The 20747-nt window shown below is 40.5% G+C and overlaps 1 protein-coding gene across 2 annotated transcripts in view; it reads right to left on the bottom strand.

The window, feature by feature from the left end:
• The window catches only part of dph6 (diphthamine biosynthesis 6), a 79703-nt gene that overhangs the window by 37787 nt on the left and 21169 nt on the right, over positions 1–20747 (bottom strand). For both annotated transcript variants that reach the window (XM_026934081.3, XM_026934080.3), the window contains exons 4-5: positions 6957–7030; positions 6137–6255 (exon numbers count right to left, since the gene is read on the bottom strand). In XM_026934081.3, the coding sequence (XP_026789882.2) occupies positions 6137–6255; positions 6957–7030 (193 nt within the window). The remainder of the gene's footprint in view (positions 1–6136; positions 6256–6956; positions 7031–20747) is intronic.

Genomic DNA, 20747 nt, shown 5'->3' with positions numbered 1-20747 from the left:
TACCTGACCTGAAGCCAATTACCTCAGCCCATTATGCCACATTAAACGCAAATAAGCCCACTTCAATTCATCTGCCAGCACCGCAGCCTCGGTGCACTTCAGACAGACAGCACTCCAGTGAAACCCAAAAGAAACGGCCTGGCTCTAAAAGGCTTTCAGCCAGGAGCCTATAAAACAGCAATTAAAGTCAGTGAACTTTCAAACCAGCATATTGAGCTGCACTGAAATGGACTCTAAAGCATCGCTGTTTGCAGAACTCTAGTGAAAGAGGCTCCAATTTTACTTTTATGGTGCAAATTTGAGTGTAGACAATAGTAGGTTGGAGCAAATAGAATTTTGAAATGAAAAAAAAAAAAAGATTTATCATTGATGGCAGCACTCAAGGTTAAATTTAGCTTCACTTTCCAGAATTTTACTCTTACTTATTATCGAAAATCAAATATCACTATTAATTTTCATTGGATATAAAGCTATAAGGCAACATATATGAAGAACATATGTGAAATAACTGGAGAAAATGAACAACCCCTTTGTCAGTGCAACCTAAATAAAATAAAATAAAATACAGTACAATGAAAGTCCAAGCTAGGTCCACAGCATTTCAGTTAATTTCAGTATTATACACACCTCTCACTTCAGATCATTTTCTTATTTTCTTTGATCGCAAACAAATACAAAACAGCTATAATTAACTCCCTCACAAAGGCACCCCTTCTTTAGTGACATTTTTTAATTGAAACTAAATCGGGTAAGAATCTGCTCCATTGCTATAGAGGGCCAAATGAAAGTCTGCAAGATTCCAGATAGTGTCAGAGCGGGGAGTATCAGCCTCACACATGTTGTCTGGAGATCTGGCTTGCAGACTGACAGCTCAGATTTAATCCCTACTTTCAGAGAGAAAAGCAAGGAAAATTGGATTCATGATGTGTAACACTTCAGCTTTTAAATGTGTTTTAAAAAAAGGCATCTGGTGCATGGAGGTGAGCTTGTTCATCCTTTGAACAATGCTCTCAAAGACTACTGAAAACAATAACTCTTTATCATCAGCCCATCTCATAAAGAGAGAGAGAGAGAGAGAGAGAGAAAGAGAGAGAGGCTAGGTAAGGGGGAGAGAGCAGGTAGAGACACAAGATCGTAAGATTAAGGTATAGCCGAAAATTTGCTTGAGCTCTTATCTGAAATTCAAAGGCTCTGCGCAGAATAACAGACACATAATGAATACAATTCCAACACATCAAGGATATAATCTTTTTTTTATCCAATGAATGAAATAAAGAACACGCATGCAATTATAACCTCATCTGATGCTTATCTTGCTGAACTAAAAGGACTTAATCCCTGCTGGTTAAGTCTAATTCAGACCGCTACCTGAAAACATAGAGCAAATAGTTACAATAAAAGCAGTGCGTTTAGAAATTAAACCTTGTAGCTTAAAATCCAAAATCTGTCTGAATGCAGATTCTCAGCTCAGGGAGCAATACAGCAATTTCCAAAAGATTACCGGACATGTCTAGCTAGTGACTAATCCTCCCTTCTCTTGTCCCACTGAGCTTCGAATCTTAGCAGGACCTGAGGCTGGGTGACCCAGGTCAAGGTTAACTTGAACAACCTGAGGGTGCACTTCTCCATTTACTGTCATTTTGCTCAGCTAATGCCACTTTAATTGTTCCCATCACTGGTTTTTACTGTTGCTTGTCCCACAAATGTCAACAGCAAATTATGATCCTGTTCTTCAGAGTAATTTGGCTGGATCCACTCACACATCAATGACACCATGAAAGTCCTCTCTTTGATTAGCTAGCAGCCGGCCTCGCTTTTAAGAAGCTCTACACTCCCAGAAAAACACTTTTCTTTGCTGTGGTGGTACCATAAAGGGGATGTTTTGTAACTTTAGGGTGTATATTTTTAGACTTGGGAAAGTGAATGTGGTGTACCTTTAATTACCTTTTAGAATAAAACTTCCAATTATTTGCATTAATCTATCTTTAAGTATACACTATATTCACATTTTCAAATAAAAGATACACTATATGGCCAAAAATATGTTGACAGCTGACCATCACACCAATATGTTGGCCTTCCCCAATCTGTTGCCACAAAGTTGGAAACACACAACTATCTAAAATGTCTTTGTATGCTGTGGTATTAAGATTTCCATTCACTGGAACTAAGGGGCCCAAACCTGTTGCATCATCATAATACACCTGTGAAAAAGCAAGGCCCAGGAAGGCATGGTTTTCCAAGGTCAGAGTGGAAGAACTTGAGTGGTCTGTACAAAACCCCGACCTCAACCCCACTGAACACTTTTTGGATGAAGAGGAATGCAGACTGCACCCCAGGCCTCCTCTCACTAATGCTCACTAATGCTCTTGCGGCTGAATTGGCAAATCCCCTCAGCCATGCTCCAAAATCTAGTGGAAAGCCTTCCCAGAAGAGTGGAGGTTATTATAACAGCGAAGGGGAACCAAATCTGGAATGGGATGTTCAACAAGCACATATTGGTCTGATGGTCAGGTGTCCACAAACTTTTGGGCATACAGCTTAAGTACTAAAAGACATACCCTTGATGGTACCAAGGTTGTTTCAGATCTCAAGAGTATAAGTATTTTCTAATATGTCTATATAAGTTGGTAGGCTGAAATGTGTTTTGTTATACGATTTAACAGTTTAATTAAAAAAAATCAGTGCTGCACCAATTGAGATCATGTCTAAAAAAAGTGAAGAGAAATCTTTCTGCTGCACACGTCCAATTAACTACCAGAGACAACGCAGCATCTGCGAATCTTCACCTTGACAAACCCAGCAATTAACTAATTACATGATGGTTTTGATGCTGCCAGTTTGTCAAGCCAATTACTGGCGTTTTTTTGCAAGCACGGGGACTGTGAGTGAAAATGTTTGACGGTCGTTCAGGTTATCTGCATGACTGCAGATAAAAAGCACTGATGAGGATTCAACACGTCGACAGGTTTTCGATCACACTGGCGCTGTGTGTGTGGGCAGCTGTCTCAGAAGACACTGTATCAGGCAGAAAAGGCCGAGTCTGAGTCTTCCTACAGCACGCCAACGACTCTTCTTCCAATGTGTGTTATGACTTGCATATAACCTGTATCCACCAGCTGCTTTCATGGAGAAGCCCCCAGTCGACACCACCATCAAACACAAAGCTGGTGTTTGTCATTTCGTGTCCCACCCTCACTCCTGAAATGAGAAAGGAGGATTCTTTATTTCTACCTGTGGTCTGAGAGTACTGCAGAACGCCTTTCTGTCACCTGATATCCGCACACAACACGCCCAGCTGCTTCAGCATGCTCTGATGAAAGCTACAATTATAGCAGCAGGGTCTGATGGCCCCGCGGCACGGCGAGACCATTCCGCTCTCTCTCATTTGTAATTACAGACGCCCAGAGGCCAGGTGAGGAGTCAGCGCTGAAAACATCTCACTCATCTACCTGTAGCCAACGTGAGAACTCACACAAAGTCAGTTATGCTAGTTTTCCTTTCTAATTATGAGCTTCCAGAAATGCAGGGAATCTGCTTTTAGGAGCCTGTTTTGTCAGAGAGTGAGGTGAGGAGGGCATGTGTGTGGCTCGGGGCTGATTTGGAAAGCTTCTTGTGTTGGGTGATTTCAACATTCCCGCAAACACACACGCACACACACAAACACACACAAAGGGCCTTTGTGCTCAGGAGCAAAACCAAAACAATCTCATCAGCATAATTACCTCCCTTCTGCTCCTACTTTGAGTTCACGCCAGAAGGTTGAAACACGGCAAAGTGCCATCACACATATCCAAGCACAGAGTTATCCACTTTTATACACCGATCAGCCATAACATTAAAACCACCTGTCTAACATTGTGTAGGTCCCCCTTGTGTCACCAAAGCAGCACTGATCCATCAAGGCATGGACTCCGCAAGACCTCTGAAGGTGTGCTGTGGTATCTGGCACCAAGACTTCAGCAGCAGATCCTTTAAGTCCTGTAAGTTGCAAGGCTGGGCCTCCATGGATTAGACTTGTTTGTCCAGCTCATCCCACAGATGCTCGATCGGATTGAGATCTGGGGAATTTGGAGGCCAAGTCAACACCTTGAACTCTTTGCCATGCTCCTCAAACAATTCCTGAACAATTTTTGCAGAGTGGCAGGGTGCATTATCCTGCTGAAAGAGGCCACTGCCATTAAGGTTTTCCATGAAGGGGTGTACTTGGTCTGCAACACATGTCAAAGTAAAATCCACATGAATGCCAGGACCAAGGTTTCCCAGCAGAACACTGCCCAGAGCAGCACACTGCCTCTGCCGGCTTGCCTTCTACCCATAGTGCATCTTGGTGCCATCTCTCTCCCAGGTAAGCAGCGCACATGCACCCGGCCATCCACAATGAAACCGTGATTCATCAGACCAGGCCACCTTCTTCCATTGCTCCACGGTCCATTTATGGCATTTGGCAGACATTCATGGCATTTGGCAGATGCCCTTATCCAGAGCGACTTACAATTATCTCATTTATACAACTGAGCAGTTGAGGGTTAAGGGCCTTGCTCAAGGGCCCAGCAGTGGCAGCTTGGTGGTGCTGGGATTTGAACTCTCAACCTTCCGATCAGAAGTCCAATGTCTTAACTCACGTGCCTACTGTAGGTCCTTTCGGCAGTGGACTGGGGTCAGCATAGGCACTCTGACCGGTCTGCGGCTACACAGCCCCATATGCAGCAAGTTGCGAGGCACTGTATTCTGACACCTTTCTATCATAGCCAGCATTTTTCAGCAATTTGTGCTACAGTAGCTGTTCTGTGGGATCAGAACAGATGTGCTAGCCTTCACTCCCCACATGCAACAGTGAGCCTTGGGTGCCCATGACCCTGTCACCGGTTCAACAGTTGTCCTTCCTTGGACCACTTTTGGTAGGTACTAACCACTGCATACAGGGAACACCCCACAAAACCTGCCGTTTTGGAGATGCTCTGACCCAGTTGTCTAGCCATCACAATTTGCCACTTATCAAAGTCGCTCAGATCCTTACACTTGCCCATTTTTCCTGCTTCCAAGACGTCAACTTCAAAACTGGCTGTTCACTTGCTGCCTAATATATTCCACTCCTTGACAGGTGCCATTGTAGCGAGATAATCAATGTTATTCACTTCACCTGTCAGTGGTTTTAATGCTATGGCTTATCGATGTAGATGTAAAAAAAAGGCTGTGAGAAAAAGCAAATAGAAAAAAACTTATCCACCTCTGTAAAGTTGGGAGGTGGATTAAGGACAGGTGAATGGCATTCTTTACTGTTAAAAGTAAACCATTACTGGATTTGTGCTGCTTTAAAAAACTACCTGAGCTCATATCACTGAAAATAGTTTTGAATATGGCACTCTTACTATATCTAGTCCTTTGTCACATTAACAGTGTTCTAAATGTAGATCATGTAGGTCAAGCCTAAATTAAATATTGGTTTGGGAAAAATAGATTGACAGCCTGCTTGTATGCCTTTTCAACTTGTGACTAAGAGAAAGTGACAGCAAGCTCATAAGAGCACATAAACACTGTTGTGATCGTGATTTATGGCTACAAGTAGCTCAAAAATAAAAGAACTATTTGCAATCTAATTATCATCCATCATTTCCCCTGTCAAGTGATACACGTAATACCCTCAAACCAAGAACTAGCTGCAACAGAAAAGTTTTTTTTTCACCAAATCTTAGTGAGCAACCTGATATGGATCTCGCCTAAAGGCAGTGCATGGAGCAAGAGAACAGGTGACAAGATACTAACCTTTCCTCCATCACCCTGTCATTTAACGGCTTAAATGAGACATACAAGATTTTAATCTGAACTACACGCCCTGCGTGCTCTGAGGTATGCACCAACTCCCCCCCAAAAAAAACACACCTCAGCTTCCAAACAATAAAGAAGTGTGCAATTACTAAGGGCTTTCATTAATGTGCAAGCACTCATCTATGATCATGCATCAACTGCCAAGAATTCCCTTCTTATCTTCTCCCATTGTGCTTCACTTCACTGCTTTCCTCTCTGGCTAACACGTCAACACTTCTGCTCAGCTCTGATTGATTATTTGAGCAGACTCGGGACCTGCTCCACACTTCTACAGCCCTACAGTTCTAATCTGGAACTCTTCACCCACCGTACGCCGCCACCTTGATGAGTAAGGCCTGAAGGCCAGAGGAGATCATCTCACTGAGCAGATCAGCCTGATCCCGGCGCCACAAATACGCCAGAGGCTGGAGCTGCAACCTGGAGCACCTGCATCACGACAGAAACAGAGAAAGAAACAGAAACAGAAAACAACAGGGAGACAAACAGAGAAAAAAAAACAAAAATTAATCAGTGGAGACAGGATGGCGGAGACAGAAAAGTGAGATGTATTCGGGGAGGAACCTACGACAAACTAAACTACTTCAAAGGCGATTAGCGCTTTTTCTTCACCCGGGCAGCGCGCCACTGCCATGCTCATGTAGCACATGCAGGGACGCCCCTTGAATGGCAGCGAGGCCTGAGTGAGAGTTAAGAGTGCAATTAGAAGAACACAGCCGCCCTCATGGCGTCCTTCCTCTCAGGAATGGAGACAGGTTAGGTAACCTGAGCTCACAGCTACAGAGCCGTCTGTTTACCCTGAGGAAGTAAGCGCAGAAACAATGGCTGACTGACAGAACTATGAGCTGATACAAAGACAGAGAGAGACAGAGAGAGAGAGACAGAGAGAGAGCGAGCGAGAGAGCGAGAGAGAGAGAGAGAGAGAGAGAGAGAGAGCATAGTGACAGGTCTTGCTGTGACAGAGTCTAAGGTAAAGCTAGGAGAAATGTATGTTGACACTGATTATCTACAAGTAGTGATCTCTCATCAGATTTCACATGCAGAGTCATTTGCTTAAATCACTAACGTGAGTACACATGATGCTGCAAGTTCATGAGCTAAAAGGATGAAATAAGATGCGGTTTACTTACACATTTTCCACCCGAACTCTCTGGTAGTCAGACAGAATGGCTCCTACTGATACAGCTTCAACGCCCTCCTTTTCCTGAGCAACAAACACACATAGGAAAAATATGTGGCATACATGCTAGCATTTACATCTATAGTATTTGGCAGACACTCGTATCCAGAGGAACTGACAGAAGTGCTAGTCATCTACTTGGAAAATATATCATGATTGAATACTGCTTGAATTTTCATATTACTGTATGAGATCCCATGGTCTACATTTAGTCTCTTATAATAAGTCCAAACATTTTGTACAAAATTGGGTCTGAATAAACATCCCATATAGTGTAATTTATTTCTTACATTTTTTTGTAATGTGGATATGTCCTGCAACAAGGCAATAATTCAAAACAAAAGGCAAAATCACCAGAGAATTATTGTGAAAAGTACGAAAACCAAGTAGTAAAAGGTTTTGCAAAAAGGCGGTGCAGAACTGGAGAGTTTTACAGAGTCTGAGAATTATATAGAATCAGCTATATGTAATATAGAGTTATAACATATATATCAAGAAATAAGTGCAAACTGTTTGGGGGCAGTTATAAAGACAAAGGTTGGACGTACGTGCTATCGTGCTATAAGAGAACATTTATATTTACATTCAGAAATAGTGATGCAATTTGACCTTTGTTATTTTTGATAACGAAGGAACATCTGTGAAACCTTATAAACTAAATGCCTTGCTGGTATAAATTTACTTTCTCTGTCTTGAGAATTTCCTCCTAAAGGGTTAATTTAAAGGGAAAGGAGTTTTGTACTTAACAATAAACAAACAAACAAATCCAAAACACTAAAATTTATGCTGAAATTCTTTGCTTAAGAAGGCAACGCAATTTCATTATACACAGTTTATGGGACACAAATGCTCTAAAAGTGCAGTGGTAATGCTAATGCTCAAAGATATTTGGATGCATGAAAATAATAAATCTGTTAAGTAAAATTAATACAATTAAAATTTCAGGTTGATATTGATGACTTTCAGTTAATGTCAGACTCTGATAATGACTACAGTATTCACAAACGCTAGGCATTGGAATGGCTGTCAATCACAAAAGCAGGAAGTATGACATCAAAAGCAGGCAGTAGCAATAGAGGTAAAGCAATATTTACTCTCTTTCCTTTACACAATGATACCCAGTTTTAAACCAGAGATAACAGAGCTCAATAGCAGGTCTCTTCCTCTGTCAGATAGGCAGGGGGGATGTTTATATATGGAAGGGGTAGCGGGGTTTTCCTGACTCTGTTCACGTCCCCTGCAGGGTGGGGAGACTCGGGCTACGTCCTGTCCTCTCAAAGCTGCCGTGTTCTTATCAACAGTCTCAATGAACCACTGACCCTCGCAGAAAACCAGCCCCTTGCATCGGTCCTACTAAACACCACCAATGCAAGGAGCTTTCTGATCAGTGGCCATCACTCCTGTAAACAGCTGGAGCTTAGAGATTTAAGCCATCAAGACAGCAGTATCTCTGCACCATGCATTCATATAGAAGGCTAGTCTCTCTGCTAGTGCGCAATTAACATTTCCACAATGATTAAATGTTTTATTCGAGCAGGACCATAAATTCTGAGCCACCACACACTCCGGCGGGACGATGAGATTTCCACCGAGCGCAGAGATGAGTTCATTTTCAGCTGAAAAAAGAGGACAGTTTACAGGAACACAGACGCACATGCACACGCACGCACGCACATACACACGCATACACACACACACACACCACCCCACAGCTTCATTAGGACATTACATGTGCTGTAATTAGAATGGGGGGCAGCCCCACACGCGGGGATGCACAAGTTGGCAGTAAATTACCTTGTAGCCATTATCAATTTCCCAGGCTACTGGTGCTTAAGATAACCCTCCCCTCTCCCTGTGGTCCTTCCTGCAATTTTTCTCTGCCTGATAAACATGCTGATTAAAAAGAGCAACGTGTAAACCTTTGATACTTTTTTAAATGAAATCCATGCCCTGCCTGAGGCTGATGCTGCCTTCCACACAAACACGTCAGCTAATCAGATAAAGAATATATATGTACGCTTGTGTATGTGTGTGTCAGGGACATGGAGACATTACAGCCTCAGGCCTGGCTACAACACAGGCAAGTGAAAGCATGGCGAGATCCATGCCGGCATGCAATCGCTCCCTCGTTTACAAACACACACTCTTACGACCTTAATAGCCAGTATTTTAAGACTCAGAATAAAAAAGAGTACTGTATAGCTAAAAACGTTACACAGTGATGACTTGGGAGTGTATTCATATATTTCAAAGCATAACGTATTAACGGAGAGTAAATTTACAGGTCAGAGACAGGCAGGAGTGAATAGTGCTAAACTTAATATACTATAAAAGGGCACTTCTGGGTTAAGCACTGGATTTGGGACACAGCATGCTGTAACCATACTGTAAGAGAGCAAGGCAATGTCTCAGTCATACTGATGTATTCCAGTGGGAAAGCAGCAATTATTTATTTCAGTGTGGGCTGAGGATGGATGTAAAGTTACCATTTTTAACCAAAAAGGACCCAATTTCATTCCCTTTCTGTACACGTTCACATAGTTCAAATGATGGAACCATACTGTATACTGGCAGAGAGTCAAAAGTGATTAAAAAGCAAAAGAATTTTCCCACCAAGACAAAAAAAGCTTTACTGGACTATAGATGAGCCTGTGTTAATGACTAGCAATCACAACTGCCGCAAACACACAAACAACATGTGACCTGTGAGTTTTCGGATATTCACTAGAAACTGGATATGAATAGAAACTGAATATCGCTTGATAACAATAGCGCTTCTCTGTTCACTCCTGAAACGTTCTCACACCCATTTCTTTCCACTCTTGAGTTCGGAGACCTAGACCATTTATAAACAAACCAGAGTATGATGGAGCTCGAGCAAGAAGTTATTTTTGGAGGCCGCTTTGTTTTCATCCCGTCCGAATCATCGCTGCGAGACTGACAGGAATGAAGGAGGCTAGGGTTACTTATTTTACCAGAACAGCACACAATCTCAGCCTCTTAAATTTCACAAATTTTATACATACTTTCTCATCCTTTATGGAGGAAAGACGGAGGAATTGCCATGCACAAGCATAAATCAGCCTGGATTGATATTGCAGAAGTGTTCTCTGTATTCATGGCACTGTTCGAACATAAACTTTGATTTCCTACAGTTCGAAATCTCTATCAACCTATTTTATTTTTGACAGTTTAAGTTCTCCAAAAAAAAAAAAAAAATGATGTCAGACTCCTAAAAGCTATTACGGCATCTAATCACAGTGTTTAAATTTAGTTCTGGCCAATGTGTCTTTTCTTTTCCACCATCCCTATATTACCATAGCGCACAGCTACTCTATATTGAAGTGGCAGGAACTAGCACTCTAAAGTAAGCCATCCTTTAATCTTTCGTCCTCTCTCCTCTCTGGCTCATTTTTCAAGCTTTGGGCAGGAGAAGCAGAAATGAAGCATTGCAGCTGGGAACAGCGGAGCTCCGAGGCCCAGAGCCCTGTCAATGAAGCTCCTTAGCCCCTAACACTCATTAACACGACTCGCTAATTGTCAAATTCATTAAATCAAAGCCCCAAACGTCTTTCATAAAAATGAATGCACTGAGCTGGATGATAAAGATGTTAAGTGATTAAAGCTTGCACGTGTTCCAAAAAAGAGAAATAATTACCCAAAGCAATGAGGGAAAAGTGACAATTTACACGCAGGCCAATTTGTTGCGAAGGATTTATAGGCTATACAAGCCAACTTGGGAGCAACACATTTTTACACAGACTTGTTAATCTAAAATTATTCGAGTAATAAAATGATTATTTTGCACAATGTTCAACTCACAACTGTTTATTACACCTATTTAACCAATTGAAGAATAAATCATGTTAATTGCATTTTTATTATTTTAAATAATAGAAAATAGGATTTTTATGCACATTGTACATGATAAACTTCTACTAAATATGTATAAACCAATAAACAACAGTGAGACTGCACAAAAAGTATCATTCATTGATTAATCATGGTAATTTTTTAAATACTCCACATAAACTCAATTACACTCAAATAAACGATGCCACTACAACATGCAAATAAACAGTTCAAATGTATGAATGGGGAACTTGATAATGTAACGCACTACAGTCAATAAACACTGATATCTAATGTCAGCCATTTAGATAATGTTATCTAAACCCTGGCCAAACTACAACATTTATAGCATTCTTAGCCTTTGAAAATATGAGAGACTCCACATAAGATGGCAGATTTCACAGATTTTTGACCTGGATTGTCCTTCAGTCATCAAACCCACTACACTACAATATTTGATCAGAATTAAAACACCACATACACCACAGAGAGATCAAATCTGACTTCAAAACAAAAATGATGGACAACAAACAGTTCTGTTCATTCAGATCAGCTTTTCATGTATAACATCAAGATTGCGTTTTCACACGAGACACACAGTATCGCCCTGACACGCTCCGGATTGGAGGGGTTAAGATTCGATTTTATATGCTCCATATCACCAGCTAATCTGGGAAGATTTCAATTAAGACTGGCCTAAAATTGGGTCATCTTTAACAACTGGCCTCAAAATCATCCTGATTATCTTCAAGTGGCCTAGATATAATCTCATAAGCCAAAATAATCATCATGATTAAAAAAAGTACATGCACAACTCTATTAAATACCAAGAAACAGAATATCCAGCACAATGGGCCTCATTTATCAATCTGGATGCGAATGGATTTATTCGTTAACTGGTTCGTAGGCACATTTATGAAATTTGGCATTCATGAAAAAAAGTTCAGAAAAACCTTCATATCCTACTCATGCTCCTGAGTGAGTAAATTTACACATAAGAAGACTAATTAATATAAACCTCTATTGATTGGCTTTAAATCATATAATTTGCGATGAGTTGCCGCACTTTTATATACAGATTACACTGTCAAATTTAAACAGCTTATGTATTTCAATTATACACATAAATTTAATTAAAATTTGTGAAACCTAGTCATTTAACAATAAATACATTAACTAAAGAAACATTACATTTGAAGAAAAAAAAAAGAAAGCAAGTCAGCATAAATCCATAAATTAAGACAAATAAGACCAGTCATTAAATTAAGAAGAAATTCATATTTTCTGTAATTTGGCTCCAGATTTGGACCTTTTAAAGAGCTTGTTACACTGTTTAATAACATATTTTTATTGCCATAAATGTGAGTCGAACAGAATCAGTGTTTCCAAAACTTCTGTAAATCCAGTAGAAATTTTTTGTTCAGTTACACACAACTTTACAAAAAGATTGATCAATTAAAAATAATAATTAATATTAATAACATGTAAAAAAAAATTATAATTATTTTAATAATAATATTTTCATTTGACATACATTTTATTTGACAAATAATTTAATAGGCTAGCAAAGTGATTTGTCGGTAACGCTTATACTTTAGAAACAGTCCTTCTCTACACCATCATCATTCACTAATTAATGGTAGGCCTACTCCTGCCGTTTGTAAACAGATCATATCATAGCAAATTCAGTGTAATCAAATATTGAATCATTGCTTTATAAATCAAATCATATCATGTGGAAAGCTGGAGATTCTCGTGTACACTCAGCCAGGCTTAAGCTCCACACAGCATCGTGTTAACGCTGTTACACACACTGCCCCTTTCACTGAGCATGACTAGGCAGGAAGAAGCAGGAAATTAATTAAAGTGCCTTGAATGACAGTTTGCTCAAGGGCACATAAGACCATCATACTCTCACTGTGCCTCACACACACGCGCACTTTAACCCCACCCTCTTCTGTATCCACTGCATCCATCAATGAATGAGCAGGCGAGACATGGTTTTAATGGGTGCTTCCATTATATCAGCTCAGGCCATGTCTGAAATGGGATTGGTTCCCTGCACACACAGCACTGGGTAGAAGGACCTCTGTGACAATACATGTAAGGTCAAACAAATTGTGTTTCATAAAATTTCCAAACACCTTCAGGGCTTGACATACACACACACACACACACACACATTTAATCCAGCACTGCTGTCTGAGATATACAGAGAGGCTTTGTTGAACGCATGAGGACCCTCTTCTTTGTTTTTTTCGATGCCCTTTACTTAACAGGACAGAATCCTCCCATGACAAGGTGACACACTACAGCACAGACAACACAAGCTGAGAATCATGGGTCAGTGTTCAGGGTCAAACACCAACTATGAATGACTCTTAGTAAAGACTCTTCAGTTAAAAAGTCACAGTGGTATTCTACCGGTCTACACTAGCCTGTGTTACACCAAGCGTGCACCAGGCAAGGTCAAAATCCAACGCTTTTACCACAGGGTTTACAATCATACATTTCAAACCTGTGATCACTACGTAATTATGCACTTGTTATGTAAGCACCTAATAAATTAGCAAAGTACCCTTGAAATTCTATAGATCTCTGGTGGTGCTGTTGCTGGTCCATCTCATTAAGCAGTTATTTAAAATGACAGTGAACGAGTCTGTTGGCCTGCAGAAATGGTGGCCAGCATGACAAAGCAAAGCCATGTGTGCCAATAATTTAATAATAGTCAGAATAGATACAACAGAATATCTATAAGAGTACAAACTTTGTCAGATAATTTGCAACTCTTCAAGAAACTATTGCTCATGCTTAGCAAGACCATATTAATTTGAGCCTGCCACATCTGTACAATATTATTGTTTATATTAAGTTTAATATATTAGTATTTTTTTCTGAATCTCAAATGGCTTTTAATTGGGCGTATATTGCACTGTGCAGGTTGTAACCTCTAATAAACACACAGTGGGCTCCAAATGTCTGAGACCAGTGGAAATGCTTTTACTTTGCTTTATTTTTTAATTTAATACAACAGTTTTCATAACAAATTAGATTCTCACCAACAACTTGAATGAAAAATACAATCTTCGAAATATTTACAAGAATTTCAATCTCTCAGTACTTAATCTGTCCCCCTTTGCTTTAATGACAGTGTGCACTCGAGCTGGCATGGCCTCCACAAGTTTGTGTAAAACCTGATGATCCATGTTAGCTCAAATCTATTAGAGTGCCATCTGAACACATGCTTCAATGGAAGAAATGAAACTCAAGGAAAATCTGACCTTTCGTACAAATGTTAACTACATTCTTACATGCTTACATTTAAACAGTGACCTAGAAATAGTGCAGAATCTTGAATATGGAATAGAGAAAATATTGAACATTTCTTGTCTTTGTTTAAAAATTTTCAAAACTCTAGAAACTCTTTTAGGTACAGATTTTAAATTTAAAAAAAAATCTCAGATTTTCAGTGTGACCTCAAACTTTTGGACCCCACTTTAAGAAGAAGAAGAAAAAAAAGGAAAGAAAGGAAAAAAAAAAAAAAATAAGTTAAGGGGAAAAAAGGCTACATGACAATTTAAAGATGTCCAGCATATGGGTCTAAGGTTACAACTGTAGGTATTTAAATTAAAATAAATATTAACCATTAATGTTTATGATCAAATAATATTGGTTTATTATGATTTTCACCTTCTGTGGTTTATGTTATATGAATGCATGACGTTATGTTAGCTCTGTCTGTGGCTGTAAAAATTAATTAATAGTGCAATTCAATGAAATGCTATATTTTATTTAACCAGTTGCTGAGATTTTGTCACTTAGCCTAAAAAAGAAAAATATGTTTTTATTATTAAATTGGTGGAAATTAATTACATGCTGCATCACGTGGATAATGAGTGATACCGAATAATCTATTAGATGCTTTTTTGCTTTTTCGACTACAAAATGACTTGAAATGGCCACCACTTGTGATCACACCACTCCAATATTCTACAGATGTATTTATTTCTAATCAGTAATATTGTGCTCTGCTACAGGAAGACACCCTTTTCTTGGTGAAATCAATGCAATGTCCACGTCTCTGTGTGTCCTCCCCGCTGAAGAGCACATCTCAGGCTGAGAAGTCACTATTACACAAGCCAGGCAGGTTCTCTGTGTTATGGAATGTGATATATACCAGTAGCTCATACTGACCATTGTGTTCTAGCCATAACAGTTTACTTTGTGGTCGCGTAAGCCACAAAACAATGATGACCTCTCTGAGAAAGTTACAGCACTGTGGGAGTAACAGAGGAACCTTTCAACACCTTACATCACAGAAAGCTGTTTCTTTCCTCCCTTTTTTTTTTTTTTTTTTTTTTTTAAAGAAATGAAGACATGTGGGCTGAGTGGTATGAGGTCTCCTAGCCTGCAGTGCACACATGAGGCTAGCCGTGATTCATTTACACTGACAGATCCGTTTTCACAGATAGGCTCGCGCATAAATATGCCATGCCGCACAGCTGGAAAATGTAGAAATTCATCAGGGTTAAAAAGTGGAGAGATTAACGTTTCACGAGTTTCCTCTTAAATATATATTATTACGTAAACACAGGGCAGACGTGAGGTGGGTTGAACCTGAGCATGGCCAAAGCAAGCACAAAGCCAGGGTTTCACCGTGCTCTCGTAGTCGAAAAAAAAATTTCCATACTAATATGCGTGGAAAAGTGTGAGCTGAGGGAATGGAGTCATATAGCAACAAATCCTTTCATAATTCAGAAGTGAGAAGAAGAGGTTATCCGGACTCACAATGCTTCTCTATTAAATGTTAACGGTTGTTAGATAACACCTCCTCAGAAAAAAACAAAATAATCACCCCGTGTCCTGACACGACTTAAACCAAAGACATAAACAAGTAGGAACTGGCATGTATCCTTCTCATACTTCTTACATTGGAAGAATAAGAAAATGAATCCATGTCTGTCTGAACACTCACCACAACAATACTGCTTAACTTTGGTCTGGCCAAATGCTTTCCTGATTAATACTCATCACTCATTATACTGCAGGGAAAAAAAACAGCACAAAGATCCATCTTCAGAATCCCTGTCAACAGCTCCGTCGGCTCAGAAATCTTCCTCCCCCCTTCTCCTCTTAAGCAGACTGAAAAAAAGCAAGGCCTCAGGTTTGACACACTGTCCAGACTCCAGACTCTGTTTTTGTAAGGCTGCTTATGGCTTCAGCAGCAGGAGGTGTAGGGTCTGCCACAAATATTTCTCCCAGGGAATGCTTTCCAAAACAACTGACTGAAAGTCATCAGTGGGGTTTTTTTGGGCAGGATAAGTCAGTGGGAGCTGATTGAGAGCTATCGCTCACACTCCATGTGAGGAGAAAAGAGCAGATCAAACCAGGAACCAATGAAGGAAGCGAATGGCTCTGTGATCTGAAGCACTTGGAGCTTCACAGCCTCTTTATTTCTGCCTTTGTAAAGCTATGCTGTTGTTGGATGGGCTCCAGGTTTGAGCGTTTTATTGGTATACCCACATTCCCGTGAAGTGCACTGGCTGCTCTTACTACACACATTCAAACTTGTTTACCTATGTTTAATAATTACACAGAACTTGAGTTTTTTTTTTTTCTAAAGTGAAAGAAGCCTCTGAGGGCAATTTCTATTAACTCGAATTTCAACAGCATTTTGGAAGGTCTTTCAGATTACTTATCCCGACTTACACATTTCCCCTCACATATTGATTGTAGTGTATCAGCCTGAAAGCTGCAGTGGCTCAATCACAACCTCCTAATGGTGGAAAAAAACGTGTCTAAACCTGGGTTACAGAGATCTGATGCAAATAACTCCGAGCTATGTCTACAACTCATCTTAATAGCCAGGCGCAATTGATAAAAAGGGCAAAAAGCAGACTGTGTTTCAACAATGTTCAAGCGACGTTGGCTGCTCATGCCCTCGGCAAACCGAGATAAGGGCTATCTCTCTCCATCATCACTAAACAAGATTGAGCAGAAAAATACAAATTACAAAGGCTTTAGGCAAAGCTCTTTATCTACTGTTTGGGGGAGTTTGATCATGGCTGAGGAAATGGCTCTGTGTGTCGGACAGATCCTGTCCCACCACTTCCACTTGGGCATGAAACAATGCGAGCGGCTACTATCTGAGCCACGCCGCTATCCTTCCGCATGTGGAAAACAAGCAGAAACCTCACCCATTCCTAACACTAGAGAAACAGCTCTGTCTGTTGAAACATGATAAATTCAGAAAGCAACAGCGTGCACAGGAGTGGATGGGTATAAAAGCATGTTTATATTGTGGGAGGATTTGGGCTTTACTCTGCTTCACAGGCTGTACAATGGACACATATCCATTAAATCATTTTCATCAACTAATGGACTGATACACAGTGAATATTGGTCTATAACAGCTGTTTTGTATCCAGCGCATCCTCCTTAACAGGTTTAAAGATAGCCATTTTTGTTTAGAGTTAAGTTTTGTTTTGAGTTAATGTGACAGTAATCACAAAGAGTTTGTTTTTTATTTTTTTCCACACTAGTGTGCAGCACACGGGACACCTTGATGCAGGCGTACAATCGATCAGCGTGGCTCAACAGCTCGCTGGCCCGCGGCCTCACAGCGGGAGAGCTCCACCAGCGCCAGCCTTCTGAAGGCTCAGGATAAAAGTTAGCCCCTAGCGCCGAAGCCCAGACACGAACAGACGAGGAAAAAGAGGAAAAACAAACGCGTGTTTTGGGCCGGCCTGATGGACCCTGCTCTCAGGAGGCCCCATGTTCGTCTGATGATGTCGATAATGGAGGCCGCTCGGGCCCAGGAGTGCACTTAAACACCAGGATTAGCTCAGCCAAAATGCCTGTGTTTTTAATACACGTCGACGGAAGGAAGTGTTCGGCTACAAAGCGACGGAGCGCTGCTCTTCTGTGGCTTTTCATGACAGGTCAGATGGTGGAGGGGGAAGAACAGAAAAAAGACACAGGTACATCCTGGCTCTGGATATCAACTACCAAAATAATCATCCCCTTTCCTAAAAAAAGAAATATGACAAGAGAGGGATATGAATTTTCTCAAATGCCTATTAGTAAGAGTCTAAATCAGATTTATAGAAGTCAAAATACAGACTAAGTCATTAATTAATGTTTTACATACAAGAGAGCCAGCACACTAAACCACAGTTAAACCACACAGTTCCAGTAATTTTTTTTTATGAAATAACTTAAAACGCTGGAGCTGACATGCAGTAAGTTTCACTACTTTTTCGTTTTTTAACCTAACAACATGGTGTATGGTCTTGAGGTTACATGAACTTACAAAAATATTTTTTTCCTTAACCTTTTATTGGCAAACCACAAAAATTAATGATATTATATATCAAAATAAAATAAACCTGTAGTTTATTTCAGCATTTGCAAGAGGGTGAAATGTTCAACCTGATTAAAGTTCTCTAAGAGTTTCTAGCAGTATGTCCATCCATCCATTTTCTGTATCGCTTATCCTACACAGGGTCGTGAGCCTGGAGCGTGTCCCAGGGAACTCGGGACACAAAGCAGGGGACACCCTGGATGGGGCGCCAATCCACTGCAGGGCACAATCACACACACTCACGTGTCCATTCACACACTACGGACAATTTAGAGATGCCAATCAGCCTACAACGCACGTCTTTGGACTTGGGGAGGAAACTGGAGAACCCAGAGGAACCCCCCAAAGCACGGTGAGAACATGCAAACTCCGCACACACATGAGAATCGAACCCCCAACCCTGGCAACCGTGCTAACCACTAAACCAACATGCCCCCTTTCTAGCAATATACAATATACCAAAGTGATATACCAAGTTAAAGAGGTAAGAGATGCTAACAAATCATACGACAGAGCACCTTTGACCTGACTTTTGACCTACAGATATACACACAGGCATGAGAACGTGCACACACAAACACAGGATTTGAGATGTCCACATGTAATGTTTTGAAGATCCTGTAGGTGAAGTGGCATTGCAGCCAGATGTGACTGATATAAGCTGACTTTAATCACTAGGGTACAGCTGTGAGGATAAAAAAAAAAAATCAACTTTATTTGCTATTACTGTATCAATATCACTGCTTCTCAAATCAAAGGTAAACATGAAGGAATGAATTAATAATTAATAACCGTGAGTGTCAGATATCTCCTTTTATTTCCGTTCTTTATATCTCATATTAGAGAATTTTTAATTCTTTTTACGAGGATCATGAGGCACAGCCGACATTTAATTCGGCCGCTGATTTATTAGACGCGCACTTGAAGGAAAGAGTACATCAATCTTGGGCATATCCATGCAATCAGCGCGCACATAAAGAAATGAAAGATCTCTCCACTGGCAAAACTGTTATCTCTCTGTCTAAAAGCTAGGTTCAGAGATCAGGCTCGTCAGTGCACGGCCCGGCTGCGTCGTGTCTCTCAGATTACACACATCAAAAGCCTGAGAGCCACCAAGAGGAGGAGGGATGAGAGCAAGGCCACATTGTCACCACACGATTAACATCACTGCTGAAAAAGATGCTCTCCCATACCCCCACCCTCCCCCCATTAACAATACTGCCAAAGAAAATGATACCTTCTTTTGATTTCTGAAAAGGACAGCCAATTCTTTAGGAAAAAAGAAAAAAAGGAGCAACATTGCATGAAGTGTGAGTCGGACGCAGCTATAGGTGGCACTGTTGCATCACAGTTCACGCAAGTTCTCCTCACACACTTCGCCGATTACAAAAAGCGAAAGGGGTGTTTCAGTACACCACCTAAAAATATTCTTTCATCTATGTTCAAGTGTCATTTCCCCAAAAGATTTTAATAACATCTAATTATTTCAAACTGCTAGGATGGATCTTTCAAAATATCACACTTCCCAAACACATTTTTTGATGCTAAAACTGCTCTTTTCCTGGGAGAGTGATTCAACAGTTAATTATCGTAGGGGCTTTTTTTTTTCATTCCCTCCACCACAAATCAAACTCGAGCGAACACTGAGTGGAAAACATCTTGAAAAGCACCACACAGGCAAACATAGTGCGAACAAACTCACTGATGTTAAACGAGCATATATAAAACTTATAAAGTAACTCATTTGTACATAAAGAAAAAAATATGTGCTTTTTTTTGTAGTTATCTAACTGTCTTACTTCACTTACTTTTGGATAAAAGGAGAGGGTAATATAATCCAATCTCACACCTTATTAACAGTGAAGCAAAATTCAAGGATTGTGTTTTAAAGAGAAAGTGAAATTGTTCTTATAGCCTACAGCAAATGTTCCACCTGTGAACTGATATTACTCTCTATGATAAACACAATAACAGCCATTTCCTATTTTCTTTCCTTTAACTACTTGTCTTGAAATAAAAAGCCTAAGCAGAATGGGTGAACACAGATATTCAAACAGTGGTGTGTGTTATTCCTCTAAACACAGAGAGGAAATTAGTGTTTATCATATGCAGGCGTAAGTCCACAGTTCATCCAAAGCGTGGTAAAAAGTATAAAGATGGCAGGTCTAATGGCCCTCAGTGGCCTAACAACAACAACACAACAACAGCAACAGCAACCTGTGGGACATCCAGTAATGAGATGGGTTAGGAGCAGGCAGGAATAATACTACGGTGGCCCACACTGACCAAAATAATGCAGAGAGGGGAAAGAAAAGCAAGCGTGGCCCTGAGGCAGGTTCATGAGCTCTGCCCTTCGCGTTCTGGTCATGTCCAATGAGAGAGTGATGCTGAACGAACGTGTTTGCACAGAGACGTACAGAAAGAGCATTTCCCCATTCCTGTTTACATCGTGTCAGGTCATCTATCCCCCTATTCCAAAATAACAAGCAGTAAAAAATTTGATGGCACTCAGGATGAAGGCGCACA

Source organism: Pangasianodon hypophthalmus, chromosome 10 (assembly GCF_027358585.1).
Source record: "Pangasianodon hypophthalmus isolate fPanHyp1 chromosome 10, fPanHyp1.pri, whole genome shotgun sequence".
Taxonomy (NCBI): Eukaryota; Metazoa; Chordata; class Actinopteri; order Siluriformes; family Pangasiidae; genus Pangasianodon; species Pangasianodon hypophthalmus.
Note: the sequence above shows the minus strand (reverse complement) of the source record. Positions and strands in the feature narration are given on the sequence as shown.